Here is a 17,274-nt window from a genome sequence, read left to right on the forward strand (position 1 = left end):
CAGCTCCTGCTTTTGTTCGTTGGAACAAACCTCATTCCCCTGCATTTGTTTTGTAGGATCTGCTTTATGGCACCCCAGTGAATTTCACACACACAACTTGACAGCTTTGAGGTTATTAAAGCCTTTGCAAATGCTTGTTTTGTCAGGTTGCACATGCTCCCTCCCCACATTTCGCAATTATCCTTTCAATACATCACATTAACAAGCATAAAAAGATGTTGCTTCTAAATCTACAAAATACAGTTCAATAGAAAAAAAAAAAATACCCTAGAGGAGTACAAGCACCATTTAGAGGAATTTGATTAAAAATGAAACGCTCATAAGGCCAGACAGTGTTCAATAGTTTGTTTTATGGAATGTGGTGGGATATTGTACTGGACAAGTAATCTACAATTCATGATGCTTTCTGCTTAGAGCCCTGCAATCAATAAAGGGGGAAAAAAAAAAAAAAATCAATGTTTCTTTTAATAACTATGCAATGAATAACACCAGTGATGCTACTGGAGAAGAGGCACATTCAGAATAACTTCTAGAAAACGGAGACACTTCTCCTGCAGCAGAGAAAACATTGTAAACTGCACGGGGATGCAGTAATACATCTTGAAATATCATAGATAATTCAAGCTATTAAGGTATACTTCAGGTTCCCAACTCAGTATCATTAAAAAACATTCATTAAAGCAGATTTTGTATCAGCTGTGTGTGTGACAGTATTTTAAACAGAGATGGGTCAAATGGACACACTCAGAGACTTTTTTATGTATTTCTCATTTTGCACAGTGCTGAAATTTGTCTATTATATTTTTTCTTTTCCTTCAGACCTGCTTAAAGAATAACTGCTGATTATTTGATAACAAAAGTAAACAGGTACATAAATTTTTTCCTGAGTGGGACCTTAAGCTGCTTCCAGCCCCGAGTCACACTGACACAAGAACGTGCCCTAACGATTTTTCAATGAGCGTGATTAGGTGCTGTCTTTAAAATCTGTTTACTCACCACGTTTTATAGGGGACTGCAGAGAGAGCAGCACAACTCTGCCAGTGTTAAGTGAGCCAATAATAGCTGGAAAATAGAGTGGTATCAGCGAGGCTAAACCAGCAGAGAGGAGCCTGGTGCAGGTTCTGCCCAACCCCAAATCCATCCACTGCTGTCTGCAACAAGGAAAAGCTTTCCTCCCTCACCGTGGCCATGATCAAACACTGCTGAGGCCAACAAACCTTTGGATCAGGCAGGACAAAACTTCTGTCCTGGAGATGCTGACACTATGAAAAATGCCCAGAAGTCCTTTGAGCTTTTAGTAATTTCTTCTGGTTTATGATCAGTTCTTGATCTACATTTGATGACTACACTGGCACGTCACTAGAACTGTCCAGACTTTAAAACACCCTAAAAATACTCCCTTGTCATTTCACCTAAAAACTGAGAGAATTTGCTTGAAGATTTTTTTCAGTCTCCACTTCTTTGCTCACAGACCCAGGGAAAGGATCACATTAGCAGGAGCAAAAAGAAAAGGAAAACAAGCTGCTTGTTCTTGAGGGATCTGCTTTTCAACCAGGCATTCCGTCAGCAAGCAGAGCGTGAGGAACAGAGGAAACGGAACACAGACTGCACACAGATGAAACTGTTCCACTGCCATCACTGAATCACAGAATGATATGGAAAGATCCCGAGGATTTCAGGAAGTCCAGCCTTTGTCTGCTGGCCTACACACCTTCCCCAAGAGATTCCAAGTGTGCATGGAAAACTTCCTGAGAGATCTGCCGCACAGAAACTCAATTTCCTGCCATCAATCTTTCACCCTTGCTCTTACCTGGCTTCCTCCAGCACTGCTCCCATCACCTGGCGTTTCTCTTTACATTTGGTATCTTCATTCACATCTGTCCCACCGAAGATGATGCCAAAAGGAATTCTGCTCCCTGCAAAGCAATGAGAAACTGGCCAAGGTGTCCATGTAACGACCAGGAGTGAAAAAGTACATGGATAATACTGAATCGCCTCTCTGAGCAAAAATCTTTGAAAAGGAAACCTGGAGGAAGCTGAATTTTAATTTTTTTAGCACTGTAACCTCCCCCACACAATAACTATGCACTTTCACAGGACCTCAAACCAAAGGGGAAACAAAGTACATTGATAAAGATGGAAAACGTACCACAGATTGCACACGTGTATTTGAAAGTTAAGCGAGCTGCAAGATCAGGATTAATTAGCATTGCTAATCTCCTCATTACTAAATGAGACAGCAAGCAAAAAGAATGAAAGACTAATTACCATTCTGGCTACTTGGAGAATTTCCTTGGCTTTTGTTGATATCATACTCTAATGTCTGCAGGGGAAGGGAATTAATGTGTGCTATCAAAGCACCGCTGCCTCTAATCTTCAAGAGACAGACTGTCTGGAATGCCCTATAAAATATCTACCACCTCTTTAATAAATGAAAAAAGTAAACAATTGTTATGTCATCTATTACCTGTGTCGATCGTGCAAACAGAATTTCCAGGATGAGGCCAAACAGATCAATAGTGTGGCAGCAATGGAAGTTTGAGTGCAATCACTGCATTTCAAAATCTTCCAGCAGCCAGGAATTCCCTCTGAATCACTTTTTTCCTCCCAGAACTCTGCAATAGCTTTGACACTTTGTGATCGTCTCAGCAATCTTCTATTACTGTCTCGCATTTCAGAGACTTTTGGTTTATTTTTCTTTCAGGTACTGCAGATACTTTTTAGAACAGAGTAACTGATTTGTTTAAATTCCTGAGCTTTTGTAAAGTACCGGGCTTTTCAGGTCACTTGGGATTTTGAAAAGCTAATAGCAACAGCATTTGGGCATTGCAAGTTAAACTAACAAAATCTGACTCCAATAAAGAGTTAAAATTCAACTTTATCTTTTGTTCCTCAGCAAAAAAAAACCCCAAAAAAGATGGTCCTCAGACTTTCCATAAGCCTCTTCCAAAACAATTTGAGGTCTTGTCAAAAACCCAATCATCTCTACATTCCAACAAGCCTTAATTCAAATGTTAGCAGAGCTCATTTTACAGATTTATTTTGGTTTTGTATTTTAGGTCCCTGCTGAAACCAGAGCCCCTTTGGAACACAAGAAACCCAGGCACAGCAGACATCATAATTCAGAACAAACTGTTGGGGAGCTCTGAAGTCTCCAAACGACCACAACTCCCCCTGAGGTGTGATGGAAGTGTGAAATGCTGTGCCTGTGTTCCAGGGAATGGATTCCTGTAATACAAAGGTGCTCTCAGAAGAGGATGCACACTTGCAATTTCAGCAGCTGACAGTGTCTGTCATTTGGAGAGCCACTGCTTCTACTGTATCATTAAGGGCAGGCTAAAATTTTGTTCTACGTGGCTAGAGAGAATAGAAAATTTTATTATTTGTCTGATAACATCCTGTCTCCTATAGTTTAGCTGACAGGAATGTTATTTCATGTTGAAAAACCCCGACTCATTTTTGAGCAGAAATAAAATCAAATTATCCTCCCTGCTTTCTCCCATTTGACCCCAGCTCTACTTAGCCAAGCCATTTTCCTCTGAAAGAACACATCTGCTGAAAGGATCCCAACGTTAAGGTAACGCTCTTATCTTGATGTAGTTAAAGTACTTAATTATCAAAAGCACTATGTGGTTTAAAAGTACATTTATTTCATTCTCTCTGTATAAGATCCCCCGCTGAGAGAGACTTTTAGCATTTCTGAACGTTTGCTGAGGTGGATAAACAGAGTAAGGATATTCTGTGTGGGTTCACACATTTATAGCCATTTATAACTGTTAGGATTCACTCTCTTCCCCCGCAGGACTTTTTAAAGAGGTGTTTTTATTGCCAAGTAGAAAGAAGATTACCTTGCAGCAGTCTGCCTCCTTTATAGAGGTGAATGGCCAGGGCTGCATCAAACTTGTCTGCGGAGGTCAGGTTTGCAATTTCAGCCGGACTTTCATACAGGAAAGCGTCCTCAAGAACACAGATGTGACCTGCAGCGTGTAGATGGTCCCTTCATCATGGGAACAAACAGAAAAAGAAGACAGAAGCCACTTTTAATTAATGTTACAGGCACACCAGTGTAGGAGGTAAGCTTAATCAAAGTGTTTTTCCTTTAACTTTGCTCTGAGTTTCAGCTTTGTCCCATGTTTGTTCAAGCAACCAGGAGTTATTTACAAGGCTGGGATGTTTTCCTGGAAGGAGCTGGTTACCTTCACCTCCTTTTGAAGTGAGAGTGGCAGAGCCCTGCTCTGGAGAAAGGACACCAAGTGAAGGAAGCACAAATACGTCCAGCTGGTCAATGCTACGAAAAATCAAGGATTAATGCATCAAGGAAGCCCAAGGGTTGAACGGTGTTCCTGTTCTGTTTGACTGTGGGCTTCATTGCTTCTTGTCTCAGCTCACCCATTTATAAACCAGGCAAAGGATAACTGAAGTACAAGACAAAAACGACACAAAAGCAATTACAAAAATACCTCCACAGCCCGCTTTAAAAGCCTCAGTTCCAAAAAGAGAAAACAACAATTCCAACAAACCCCTCAGAGTCGGATTACCTGTGGTTCCTCCCATTAACAGACTGATGCAAAGACTGCCAAAGTCAAGAAACTGATTGATTACGGACAGCTTTACTCCTCTCCCTGAAAGCAGAATCAGTTTTCAGTGTTCCCAGGAACATCAGCCAAAGAACGTACAGGAGGAAATCTGTGTCTGCCCACACGGGGTGTTCACACTGTCCACACCATAAAAACACCACAGGAACGTTCTCTGCTTGCTCCATGTTGTGGCAGCTGATTTATTTCTCATCGTGTATTAATTGTTCTGGCATTAAAATCCTGCTAACTAATTGACTTCCTGGATAATGTCGGCTCTCATTTCCTGATTATCTCACAGCCTCCCAAGAAATGTAATTTTCTGTCCTGCACAAGTTAGTCATCACGGCAGAAACTGGGGCTAAAAGTGCTGTAGAATGTCTGGAGGCCTTGGAAGGAATGTATCAGCTCTACATCAGAGAGAGCCCCACTGGCACAACAGATGGTGCTGGATTCCTTCCTGTCCTAAAAAGAAACTCCTTTTAATTCCACCCTTTGAAACAAGAGCAACGAATTACGATAAATACTAATAAATAACGGACTGCAGCCGCATTTTAAGCTCCTTATTTCCACTGTTGAGCAATTATTAACACCAGTTGCCCCATGAACTGGCTCCAAGCACCTGCCTCCCTCATGAAAGAGGTTCTCCATTTATTTCTAAATAATGATGCCCAAATCTCCCAGCTGTGGAGAGAAAATCTCTCAGGCAAATACTTGGGATGCTCGTGCATGCATTCCATAATTTCACAGGTGCTCATTAAATAGTCGAAAAGGATTTTTTCCCATCAGTATTCCAATTACCATAAAACACTATCATGTACAAGCAATATGTGTGCATATTACAATTAATTTGAAAATAACTCTCTCAGGACATCGGGAATCAAGAAACTCAGCCAGGAATTCCAGTCAAAAGTGGTTTGGGTTGTTTTTTTGTTTTTTTTTTTTAATGTGCTGACTACTTCTCCTCCACACTTTCCACAGCTCCAGATCTCCCTGGGGAATGCCAGCTGTTTCTGCAGTAAATACAGAGGGACTCCCTCAAGTGTTCCAAGGCTCAGAAATTGAGGCATTACCTCTACTACTTCAAAATAAATTTTTTTTACACTTTTTTTTTTAAAAATTAAGAGCACTCAGTAGAAAATTTTGCATACATCTTTAGAAGGTAAAACAAGCAAATATCCCCAGAACAATTCAAATTCCCAGATTTAAGGAGGCCTTGATCCCTTAAAATTCCATTGAGTTTGACATCATTAATCACAAGCTTCAAACGATGCATATATGGAAATACACGTGTGTAGAAGCTGAGTTATTGGGGAGTATTTCAGTGCTGAAATTTACAGAGTTATTTTCATGTTTTTTAAATGGCTTTTCATCTTTATAACCAAAAAAAAAAAAAAAAAAAAAAAAAAAAAAAGCAGACTGATTTTCACACTTGTGCTGTTACCAAGGAACACAATTAGAGAGTGCTGCAAAGTTATTGCAGGGGATTTTTTTGAAGACTGATCTGTCTGTGAAGTCACAGATGTCCCTGAATGAAGCCCAGACAGAGGAGACACATTATCCACATCCTTCCTCCTCCTGCCAAATGCCTATTCACATTATCTGCCATTGCATAAACAAATACTTTCTGAATGAGAAATAAAAACGAACCCAGCTCCTGCTGTCTGGGAATCACAGACAACACTGAAAATGCTGAATCTCAAGGCTACATTTTCTCTCTATCACAGTTCCTAATACAGGAGATAAATTCCCAAGCGAGTGTCTTAACAAACAGCGATTATTGCTTGGATCCAGAATTTGCCTTGCCCTATCTTTCCCTCCTACTGAAACTCTCACAGAATCCAAAGCCATGACTTGGGGAAAATAATACTTCTAAAATGGAGTTGAGCTGTCAGGTCCCAGATTTTGGGTGTTTTCTGCCTAGAAAAACATCAGGGAGAACTTTAGCCATTCAGTAAATGTGAAAGAGCATTTTTGGGACTCCATTACACTGGTCAGTGTTTGCAGTGGTATTTATACACACCTGGATACTGGACACAGTGTTTCCCAGTCCCACTCATTTTAGCATTCAGGAAATTAATTTGTTTGTTTAGTACATTACGTGCTTTGGAAATCACAAAGCTTACAAGGGAAACTTCTGAAAGTGTTCTCTGGATCTCTAGTGTGTGCAGAGATCCCGCTGAAAGGTACAACCCCTTCCTGACACATTTTCTCTTTGGGATTTCTGTACAGAAAACGTTTTTCTCTAACACGTCCACGAAACACCAAGCGATGTTTTGCAATGTTTAATTTTTTATTCCCTGCATAATTGATCACTGCTTCTCACTTCTCCTGGCTAGCAGCGTTCCCTCCTTCAGCATGAATCTGCAGTTCACAGGTTTTCATACAAGGGAGCAGTTTCAGAGTTCCAAGCACAGCCTGGCTGATGAGAAGGCACAGGAGCTTAACGTGTGCTTATTTCTAAGGTATTACGGCTGTGAAACTTGTTCTGTTTCCTGTAAAGTCTTCCCTTCAGAAACATTTACGTTCTAAATTTCAGCTGATACTGATTTAATGGAATTACTTTGCAGACAAAGAAGGTTTGATTTCCAAAAAGTTCCCGGTAGGTGGATACACTGACACTTCTTGAATGGCACAAAATAGGCTTCATCCAGAAATATTAATTATCTCTCTCCCTCAGCTGTCTGTTCTGCACAGCAGCTGTGCACCAACCCCTGTTAAACGTATGTGGCACAATTCAGAGCTTGGAAAGTGAGCAGAGTCATGCCTCTGCCTCTCAGAAACTTGGCCAGACCTGAACACTCACAGTTCCCACTGAAGCTCAGCAAATTACCAGAGCTGAAACCCCACTTGATCTTCTGCTTTCTTTGTGAACGATCTTATTTTTTCATAACTGTTAAAACAACACCTCCTTCATTTTATTTCCCTCTCAAACTTCTCCTTGAAGCAACGCACACAAATTGCATCGGCACGAGCGAAAAATTCACTGCGAACCGCAGAAATTAAAAACGTGAGCGAAGATGGGGACCCAGCTCCTCCTGTCTCTGTGCTCTGCAGTCAGTAACTGAGCTTTGGAAGGACCAAAGAACCCCACAGAGCTTCAACCCAGGTTACAAAAGAGATCCTGCAGTGCAAACCACTCTGGGGAGGGGCGCCGAGGGCAGGTCCTGTCAGGGACGGCAGATGAACACCTGTCCTGCAGGTTCCTGCTCGGGGAACGGCCGGGCACAGACTGCAGGGATCCCCCAGCTCCCGGGCACAGCCTGCAGGGATCCCCAGGGATCCTCCAGCACCCAGGCACAGCCTGCAGGGATCCCCAGCACCCAGGCACAGCCTGCAGGGATCCCCAGCACCCGGGCACAGCCTGCAGGGATCCCCAGGGATCACCCAGCACCTGGGCACAGCCTGCAGGGATCCCCAGGGATCACCCAGCACCTGGGCACAGCCTGCAGGGATCCCCAGGGATCCCCAGCACCTGGGCACAGCCTGCAGGGATCCCCAGGGATCCTCCAGCACCCAGGCACAGCCTGCAGGGATCCCCCAGCACCCAGGCACAGCCTGCAGGGATCCCCCAGCACCCAGGCACAGCCTGCAGGGATCCCCAGGGATCCCCCAGCACCCAGGCACAGCCTGCAGGGATCCCCAGGGATCCCCCAGCTCCCAGGCACAGCCTGCAGGGATCCCCCAGCTCCCAGGCACAGCCTGCAGGGATCCCCAGGGATTCCCCAGCACCCAGGCACAGCCTGCAGGGATCCCCAGGGATCCCCAGCACCTGGGCACAGCCTGCAGGGATCCCCAGGGATCCCCAGCACCCGGGCACAGCCTGCAGGGATCCCCAGGGATCCCCAGCACCCGGGCACAGCCTGCAGGGATCCCCAGGGATCCCCAGCACCTGGGCACAGCCTGCAGGGATCCCCAGGGATCCTCCAGCTCCCAGGCACAGCCTGCAGGGATCCCCAGCACCCAGGCACAGCCTGCAGGGATCCCCAGGGATCCCCCAGCACCCAGGCACAGCCTGCAGGGATCCCCAGGGATCCCCCAGCACCCAGGCACAGCCTGCAGGGATCCCCGGGGATCCCCAGCTCCCGGGCACAGCCTGCAGGGATCCCCAGGGATCCCCCAGCTCCCAGGCACAGCCTGCAGGGATCCCCGGGGATCCCCCAGCACCCAGGCACAGCCTGCAGGGATCCCCAGGGATCCCCCAGCACCCAGGCACAGCCTGCAGGGATCCCCAGGGATCCCCCAGCACCCAGGCACAGCCTGCAGGGATCCCCAGGGATCCCCCAGCACCCGGGCACAGCCTGCAGGGATCCCCAGGGATCCCCCAGCACCCAGGCACAGCCTGCAGGAGCTCCCAGAGCTGCCCTGAGGACAGGAGGACACCCTGCCCTGAGGACACCCTGTCCTGGGAGAGCTCTCCCGTGGGATTGCACCCCCGGCACACAGGGTGAGATGAAATAGCAGAAGCGTTTGGATTACTGAATTACTCCAAGAAATGTCCAAGCTAAAAACCAGTTGCCAAGAGGAGCGATAAGCACCGCTGAATCTGTGTTTTTAATTCTCTCACAGGTAAGTTACTGGAGATTTACAGAATGGCTGTCTCAACTGGCCAGCTAATGAGAGCCAAAACAATTTCTCTCTCTCCAGAAAGCGTTTACATATTGACAAAGTAGTTAATCTAAATCTTTCTAATTAACCTATTAATTCCAGATTTCTACTCCTCCTTACCACCCGGTAAGAAAAGATGAACAAAACATTTCAGGGGGTAGGGAAGAATTATTTCTTCTCTTCCTTGACACCCTCTTTGATCTCATTTCTAAGGCTGAACAATGGCAGCCCAAGCAAAGACTTTTGCTTAGTGCTGTATTTATTCATTGCTCATGTTTTTTAAGGTGATTAAAATTATGCACACCAATAGGAATAAAGCCCACAGCACATTCATTATACCACTTGTTTTAGCAAGTTGATTTTTAGCCAAATTAAATTCTGATACCTTTGTCACCACTTACTTAAAACTCAGGAAATGAATATTTTATTTATGAAAAGATGAAGCAGTTATTGGAAGAGCTGTAGTGTCATAAACAGAGCATACACTGTGATATTAAACCATAAAATTAATCTATGCTGGCAAGTGTTCAACCCAGAGACAGTGTCATTGTTTCATTTATATTTAACCAAAAATTCAATATTTATTAAAAAAAAAAAAACAAAAACCAAACAAAACTTCCTAAGCACACACACAGAGGTACAACTAAAGTCAAATATTACTTGGAATATGTATTTTATGTGTATTAACATACATGATACGAGGTTTACCATGTGCACACAACCTCAGTTATGGAGGTTAGTGTGAAAAGTGACACAGCCAAGCCTTTGGCCACACATGCAGGTTTGGGGGTTTTTTTAATGGCATAAATTCTTAAGAAAACCAGTATTGGATAGAAATATCTGCACAGGATGGTTTTAGAGATGATCTGAGTAGCCTTTCAGTCAGAAAATGAACTTAACTACCAGCTAATACTCTTCACTGTTTCCCTGATCAGAATTGTTTTCTTTCCCTGAAGGCTCACTTATATTATTGCAATAAAGAACATTTACAGCAGGTGACAAGACAGGAACTGAACATGACACAAGTTACTCTCAAACACTATTTCTGCCAGAACCCTTTACCCAGCTTTACTGTGAACGTGAATTAACTTTATCTTTCACTATTTTCTTTCTGCTTGAAGCTCTATGTGCACGAGCGAGCAGCATCCACTTTGTGTGAGGAATTCCTACACCTGGTGTGAGGAGTCCCCAGAAGCAGCAGGATGCTGCAGGGGGTTGCTGTGCTCTGCACAGGTCACTGCAGATGTGCTCACACAGCTGCAAGTGACTGCATTAACGTGGTTGTGTTAAATCCCCTGTCAGCCGAGCTGCTGCAGCTCACCAAGCCCATGCCCTTCCATCCCAAAACTCATTATTCTGGGCCCCCATCCCCTGTCACAGCAGCACCAAGACTGCTGCTTGCCATGATTCGAGCAAAGGCACCTTGCTAAGCCACTGTACCTCAGCACAGCGTGCTCACGTATTCACTAGAGTATCAGTGTAAAGAAAAGACAGTTTGATGGAATATCCTATTTGTTTTTCCGGCTTATTCAGATTTATTTTAACCAGAAACAATGCAAAACCTGCTTTCCACTACATTAGCTCTGAAAGCTCCACTCTAAATGTACGTCTGACTTCCCTCAAAGTGGAATTGGAAGAAGGAGGTAAGCAAATATTTGTAAAGGTAGAGTAAATAACACTATAGAGGAAAAACGAGCAGTGGTGTCCCCAAGAATTACTAGCTTTGTATTATCCAGTGAGAGCAAAGGGTAAGATACAAAAGGAAATGCAGAACGCCATAGGAACCCTGCTGAAGCATACAGGCATACAAATATGTATATATATAACAATTTAGTTGTTTTGTCTCAACATTTTAGTAACAATTATTGTTTTAAAATACCAAAGCCTTCAGCCTTCTCTGGTTTTTATACCATCAGTGCCTGGGTGACTGACAGGACCAGCAGATGTGTTCTACCAGTACGTTGTACAACAGAGCAGCCCTGCAGAGGTCTGAGGCTGCACTTGGTATGACACAAGCAGCGTGCAAAGTTAACGTCTGAGATGTTTCTATGCATAACATTACATGTGAGATAATACACACAGCCAGGGCAGGGAAAACCTGGAACAGCAGAATATCCCAAGAGAGTCACCTGAAGATAAACAACTAAACTGTGGGTGACTTTTAGACACCAAGATAAAACCAAGTCATTATTTTGGGCCTTCAAGAGGTCAAAACCATTGGAAATTGTTACATTTTTATAGTGACTTCTTTTTTTATAGCTCACACGCACAGCAAAGCCCCTGCAGCACCACTCTCAGCCACGTCCTTTTCCCACGTCACAGAAGAAGTTAAACGGGGACATTGGGACTATCTGTGCGGTTCTGCTAGCCCGTGCCATCTCCCAGCACCGCAGCCCCGTGCGGGTCATCCCCCCCAGAGCCGCACCTGGCAGCCCGCAGCAAGGGCAGCTGCTGGAGCGGCTGCGGCACCGCTGCCGCTGCGGGAGGAGCTCCCGCTGCCCCCGGCACCGCCTGGGCCACCCCGGCCGCGTCCCAGCGCGGCGTCCTCGGGCAACCCCCGCCCGCCACGGGCTGCGAGGGGCGCCGGGGCACCCTGCGACAGCGGCGCATCCTCCGCGGCGGCGCGGAGCCCCGAGCACCGCGCTCCGGGCACCCGCAGCGCTCCGGGTACCCATCGCGCTCCGGGCATCGCCGCCTGCCGCTGCCCGCGCCGGGCGCGATGCCGGGCAGCGAGCGCCGCAGCGGGGGCGGTCCCGGCCGTGCCCCTGTCCCTGCCGGGCGGTCCCGGCCGTGCCCCCTGTCCCTGCCGGGCGGTCCCGGCCGTGCCCCCTGTCCCTGCCGGGCGGTCCCGGCCGTGCCCCCTGTCCCTGCCGGGCGGTCCCGGCCGTGCCCCCTGTCCCTGCCGGGCGGTCCCGGCCGTGCCCCCTGTCCCTGCCGGGCGGTCCCGGCCGTGCCCCCTGTCCCTGCCGGGCGGTCCCGGCCGTGCCCCCTGTCCCTGCCGGGCGGTCCCGGCCGTGCCCCCTGTCCCTGCCGGGCGGTCCCGGCCGTGCCCCCTGTCCCTGCCGGGCGGTCCCGGCCGTGCCCCCTGTCCCTGCCGGGCGGTCCCGGCCGTGCCCCCTGTCCCTGCCGGGCGGTCCCGGCCGTGCCCCCTGTCCCTGCCGGGCGGTCCCGGCCGTGCCCCCTGTCCCTGCCGGGCGGTCCCGGCCACCGCCCCCCGCGCACTCCCAGCTCGGCTATCGCCCCCCGCACAGCCCCGGCCCGGGGGCCGCCCCTGCCCGCCCCGCTGGGCCCGTGCCCGCCGGGGAGGCGGCGGCGGGGGCAGCGCTGGTACGGGCCCGTGCCCGCCGGGGAGGAGGCGGCGGGGGCAGCGCTGGTACGGGCCCGTGCCCGCCGGGGAGGCGGCGGCGGGGGCAGCGCTGGTACGGGCCCGTGCCCGCCGGGGAGGCGGCGGCGGGGGCAGCGCCGGAGCGGGCCCGGGGCCGCCGCAGCCCCGCGGGGAGCGGGCACGGAGCGCTCGGCGCATCCTCCCCCCGGCGCGGCGCTCACCGGATCCTGGCGGCCGTGGTGGCGTTGCCGGTGTGTGCCCGCAGACACGCCAGCAGCAGCAGCCTCATCGCGGCCCCTCCGCTCCGCCCGCCGCCGCCTCCTCACCTGCCCGCGGCTCCCGGAAACGCCGCTGCGGAGCGGGGCCGAGCCTGCGGCGATGGGCCGGGCCGGCCACAGGGCACCTGGCCACCGAGCCGCGGGGCTTGGGCGCCTTCCACACCTCCGGGCAGCGCTGTGTGCTTTCCTTGCTCAGGCACAGAGATGACGCGCTCAGGCAAACGCTGAGTCCAAGGCCTCCTAAGGAACATCACAGCTTGTCCCTCCTGATGTCACCACGTGCCTCCCATGAGGTGCCTCATGCTCAGAATAAACCTAAAAGCGGACAAGGTGCCAACCGCCAGCACAGCCAGAGGAACGTGCTAGTCCAAAGAACAAGGCAACGCGATGGGCAAAGACCGCTCCAGACATCAGGGAGGCCACACAATGGACCAGAGCCAAAGGGGTGTGAGAACAGAAGAAAAATCTGGCAAAAAAACCACAGCAGAATCCAAAGGTACAACGAAAAAGAACAAACCTGAACTCCAGAAGACGAAAAGCACATCCCAAAGCACCGAGCCCATGTTCAGGATAAAAGGGGCCCACCCCAATTAATCACAAACACCGAGCAGCCGAGTGGGGCAGCAGCAGGAGGATGAGAGGCCGGTTTAGGGAGTCCGTTGGGACATCAATTGGAAACAGGTGGCTGATGGTAGATACACACCTGAACTTGGAACAGCATTGAGAACAGGTGCAGGAGGCTGGTGGTCATGAGAAGGGGGGCTGATTGGACGGAAAAGTCATCACTTTTTTTGCTTAGAACCTGGTCTGATTGCCTGATGTAATTCACCACAGGGTCACACAGATGCCAGCTTCCCCAAAGGCTGGAGAGGACTGGGAAAAGTGGCCTTCAAAAACTGCAGTGCCTCATTATTGAGGCCTAAATTACTCTTCAAATTTCAGTGTTAGGTAGGCAGAGAAAAATACACCACATGCAGAGGAATGTTAAATTTAATCATTTTTGAAACAGTATTTCTTCCAATAATTTGTGTGGATTTCTGAGGCTAACAGGTGTTCTGGAATTGAGGGTTTAGAAGTGATAAAAACACGCAGGAGTGGGTTCTGGCAAGCTGTAAACATTTTGGTAGGCAGGCTCATGTTTTGCTAACGAGTCTTAATGCTGCAGAGCTGTGTTAACTGCATCTCACTGAATTATCACTTAGATTCAGCACAACATTATCTAGACCACTTCAAACTCCACTGGAACTAAAAATTCTGGCTACAACCTAGAAGAGCAACAAATCTTGCAGAAACACTAAAAATAGGGTGAATGCTAATCTAAGGGTAGGCAGAACCAAACCAGTTTTGTCACCATTCTAGAAAGTGTTTCTGGCACGAGATCCCGCTCCTGTTGAGATGGAGAGGGCTTTTGTCAGTGCGGCCAGCACGCCAGCCTTGAAGTGGCCCACGTGAAGCACATTTGGGCTTCTGAGAGCCGGGCACTGCTGCCCAGTGACACCTGAGGGTGAAGCTTCCACAGCTGCCTTTCAGCCCCTGGCAGGACAGACGCCACTGGCTCCAAGATCTTCCCCACAGCGCATCCTGCATCCCACCAGGAAGGGCTGGCAGGGTGTGTAATGTGTTACAGCCTGTGGAACCAGGAATGGAGATTCTCCAGGTGCGTGGCCTGGAGCAGGGTATCTGAATGTGGCTCAGAAAGACACGTTTTGGGTTAACAAAAGCTGTCCAACGTGTTTAGTGTGCAACACAAAGACAAAAACACAAACATTAAAGTAAGACAGAGCCTGGTCCGTGAGCAATGAGGAAACTCAACCAGTCCTGTGAGAAATTAAGAGGAAATAAAGGAAACTTTCAAAGAGATCTTAGCATTTTATCACTATTTATGGTAACTCTGGCTTTATGCTATATAGGCCTTGACTGAAAAACATAATCTGCAAATGTGTCTTGAAAATGTGGCCACGCATTAAAATGCATTCCTTTGTAGACAGAGCTGTGTTTAAAAAAAAAAAAAAAAAAAGGGTCATGGATGTATCAGAATAAAGTTTTAAAACACACAGTAGCTAAGTATTGTTTGGAACAAAATTAAAACCTCCCTCCTGAGCTTCTGTACTGCCAGAGAGAATGTTTGGGTTCTAACAGTAACTTGTGAATTTTATTGAGAGTACCCCCATCTCTATACCTGAACAGTTAAGTACCATTTCAATGTATATTTCAACCACTGCTCAAAGTAACATTTTAATGTATATTTCAACCACTGCTCAGAGTTAAGTAACATTTCAATGTATATTTCAATGGCTGCTCAGAGTTAAGTAACATTTCAATGTATATTTCAACCACTGCTCAGTGACATTTCAATGTATATTTCAACCACTGCTCAGAGTAACATTTCAATGTGTATTTCAATCACTGCTCAGAGTTAAGTAACATTTCAATGTATATTTCAACCACTGCTCAGAGTTCAGTAACATTTCAATGTATATTTCAATGGCTGCTCAGAGTAACATTTCAATGTATATTTCAACCACTGCTCAGAGTTAAGTAACATTTCAATGTATATTTCAACCACTGCTCAGAGTAACATTTCAATGTATATTTCAACCACTGCTCAGAGTTAAGTAACATTTCAATGTATATTTCAACCGCTGCTCAGCACTGTTAGATATTTGTACCAGTTGTGGGATAGGTCAATATAGAAACCTCACCTCACACACCAAGGTAAATTCTGAAGGGCCTAAAGCATGAAAATAAGACACAATAAAACAAAGTGTGCTTCATTACTTTGAATCTCCAGAAAATGAACTGAACTCCTCAGAATGTGCAATCACACTTCATACAGCAATACTGTATTAAGGTAGCAAAAGATGAAATGTAATTTTATTACAGAATCGGTCACGTTACAGTAGTTCACAAAGAGATGTGTGTACGGCTGGTTGCTTTTTCCTCATTGTCCTTTGTCATGAAATTTGTTAACTAGATAAGAGAGCAAATATATTTTATGAGTCACTTTAATGGCATATGTTATTTACAAAGGCCCATTATGAAATGAATGCATTTACTTTTACAAGCATCACTTGTTCCACCACCAACACTGCTCCAAAGTAAGTCATACCTAAATGTTTGGTGTGTAACTCTATGATGTCAATCAATTTTTCACTGAAAACACACAACCAGCAGTCTCTCACCCACTTTGTTCTGGCCAAAAACAAGACTTTATGATCTGCTGCTGAAGACAATTTCATACATTCAAAACCTTTACCTCAACACGTGTGATGGTGGAACTGCAGCACATCTTAGGGTTCCAATCTTGCAAGCCCTAATTTATGTGTTCCCATTTTAATCACATGCTTTGTCCCATTGAAATCAGGGTATTCCTTCTCCAGGTGTTCCTGTGCAATTCCTGCATGCCCTCACACCCAGCTGCTGCTCCCACCCCGCAGTCACCAGGCACACCCTGGGTGCTGAGCCCGGCCCACTGCTTCCTAACAAACATATATAAAAACACACATATAAAACCAGCCCTTTGGAGTGCACATTTATCACCTTTTCCTGCTGAAAGGCCTTGTTGTGAGACAATCTTAAACTATGGGGTCTGGAGCATCTCTCTTTTGAGAGAACGCGGGAGCTGGGCCTGTTTAGTCTGGAGAAGGCTGAGAAGGAATCTCATTAACGCCTATAAGTATCTCAGAGACGGATGCCAAGAAATTGGTGCCAGGCTCTTTTCAGTGCTGCCCAGCAAACAAAGCCCACAAACCAAAGCACAGCATGAAGAACTTTTCACGAAGGACAGCAGAGCCCAGGGAGGCGGTGGGTGCTGTCTCTGCAGACGTCCCAAACCCGCCGGGACGCGCTCCTGTGCCACCTGCTCCAGGTGGCCCTGCCTCGGCAGCGGCACGGACTGACGATCTCCATCCAACCCAAACGGTTCGGAGATCCTGTGAAAACCCATTTCCGTGCTGCAGCCCACCCCCAAGCGGCATCGCATTGAAAGCGGGGAAAGAAGGCCGGCGGGGAGAGGCGCCGCACGCCGCGGAGTGCCCAGCTCCGGCCGGACACTGCCGGCCCCTCTGCCGGACCTCCCCGCCGCCCGGCCGGACACTGCCGGCCCCTCTGCCGGACCTCCCCGCCGCCCGGCCGGACACTGCCGGCCCCTCTGCCGGCCCTCCCCGCCGCCCGGCCGGACACTGCCGGCCTCTCTGCCGGACCTCCCCGCCGCCCGGCCCCGCTCCCTCACGGCCGGCCCCACCCCGTCGCTTCCGCCCCGCCGCGCCCCCTCGGCCACGTGACAGCTCGGGGGCGGAGTGACAGCGCTCTCAGCCAATGGCGCGGCGCCGCTGCCGGGGCGGGGCCTGCGCGGCAGAGTGACGGCGCCCTCAGCCATTGGCGTCGCGCCGCTGCCGGGGGCGGGGCCGGCGCCGTTGGTGGGCGCGGGTCCCTCCGGGCGGGCCGGGAGCGCGGCGGGGCCGCGGCGGCGCCGGGGGGACGCGGGGCC

The 17,274-nt window shown here is 48.4% G+C and overlaps 1 protein-coding gene across 1 annotated transcript in view; it reads right to left on the reverse strand.

Annotated features, from left to right (window-relative positions):
- Window positions 1-12,857, reverse strand: part of GLT1D1 (glycosyltransferase 1 domain containing 1) — a 40,287-nt gene extending 27,430 nt beyond the window's left edge. Inside the window, exons 1-3 of the mRNA XM_040080599.2 lie at window positions 12,729-12,857; window positions 3,849-3,997; window positions 1,811-1,916 (exon numbers count right to left, since the gene is read on the reverse strand). Coding sequence (XP_039936533.1) covers window positions 1,811-1,916; window positions 3,849-3,997; window positions 12,729-12,796 — 323 coding nt within the window. The 5' untranslated portion in view covers window positions 12,797-12,857. The remainder of the gene's footprint in view (window positions 1-1,810; window positions 1,917-3,848; window positions 3,998-12,728) is intronic.
- Between the last annotated feature and the right edge of the window lie 4,417 nt (window positions 12,858-17,274).

The sequence above is a fragment of the Hirundo rustica genome, chromosome 17, assembly GCF_015227805.2.
Source record: "Hirundo rustica isolate bHirRus1 chromosome 17, bHirRus1.pri.v3, whole genome shotgun sequence".
Classification (NCBI taxonomy): Eukaryota; Metazoa; Chordata; class Aves; order Passeriformes; family Hirundinidae; genus Hirundo; species Hirundo rustica.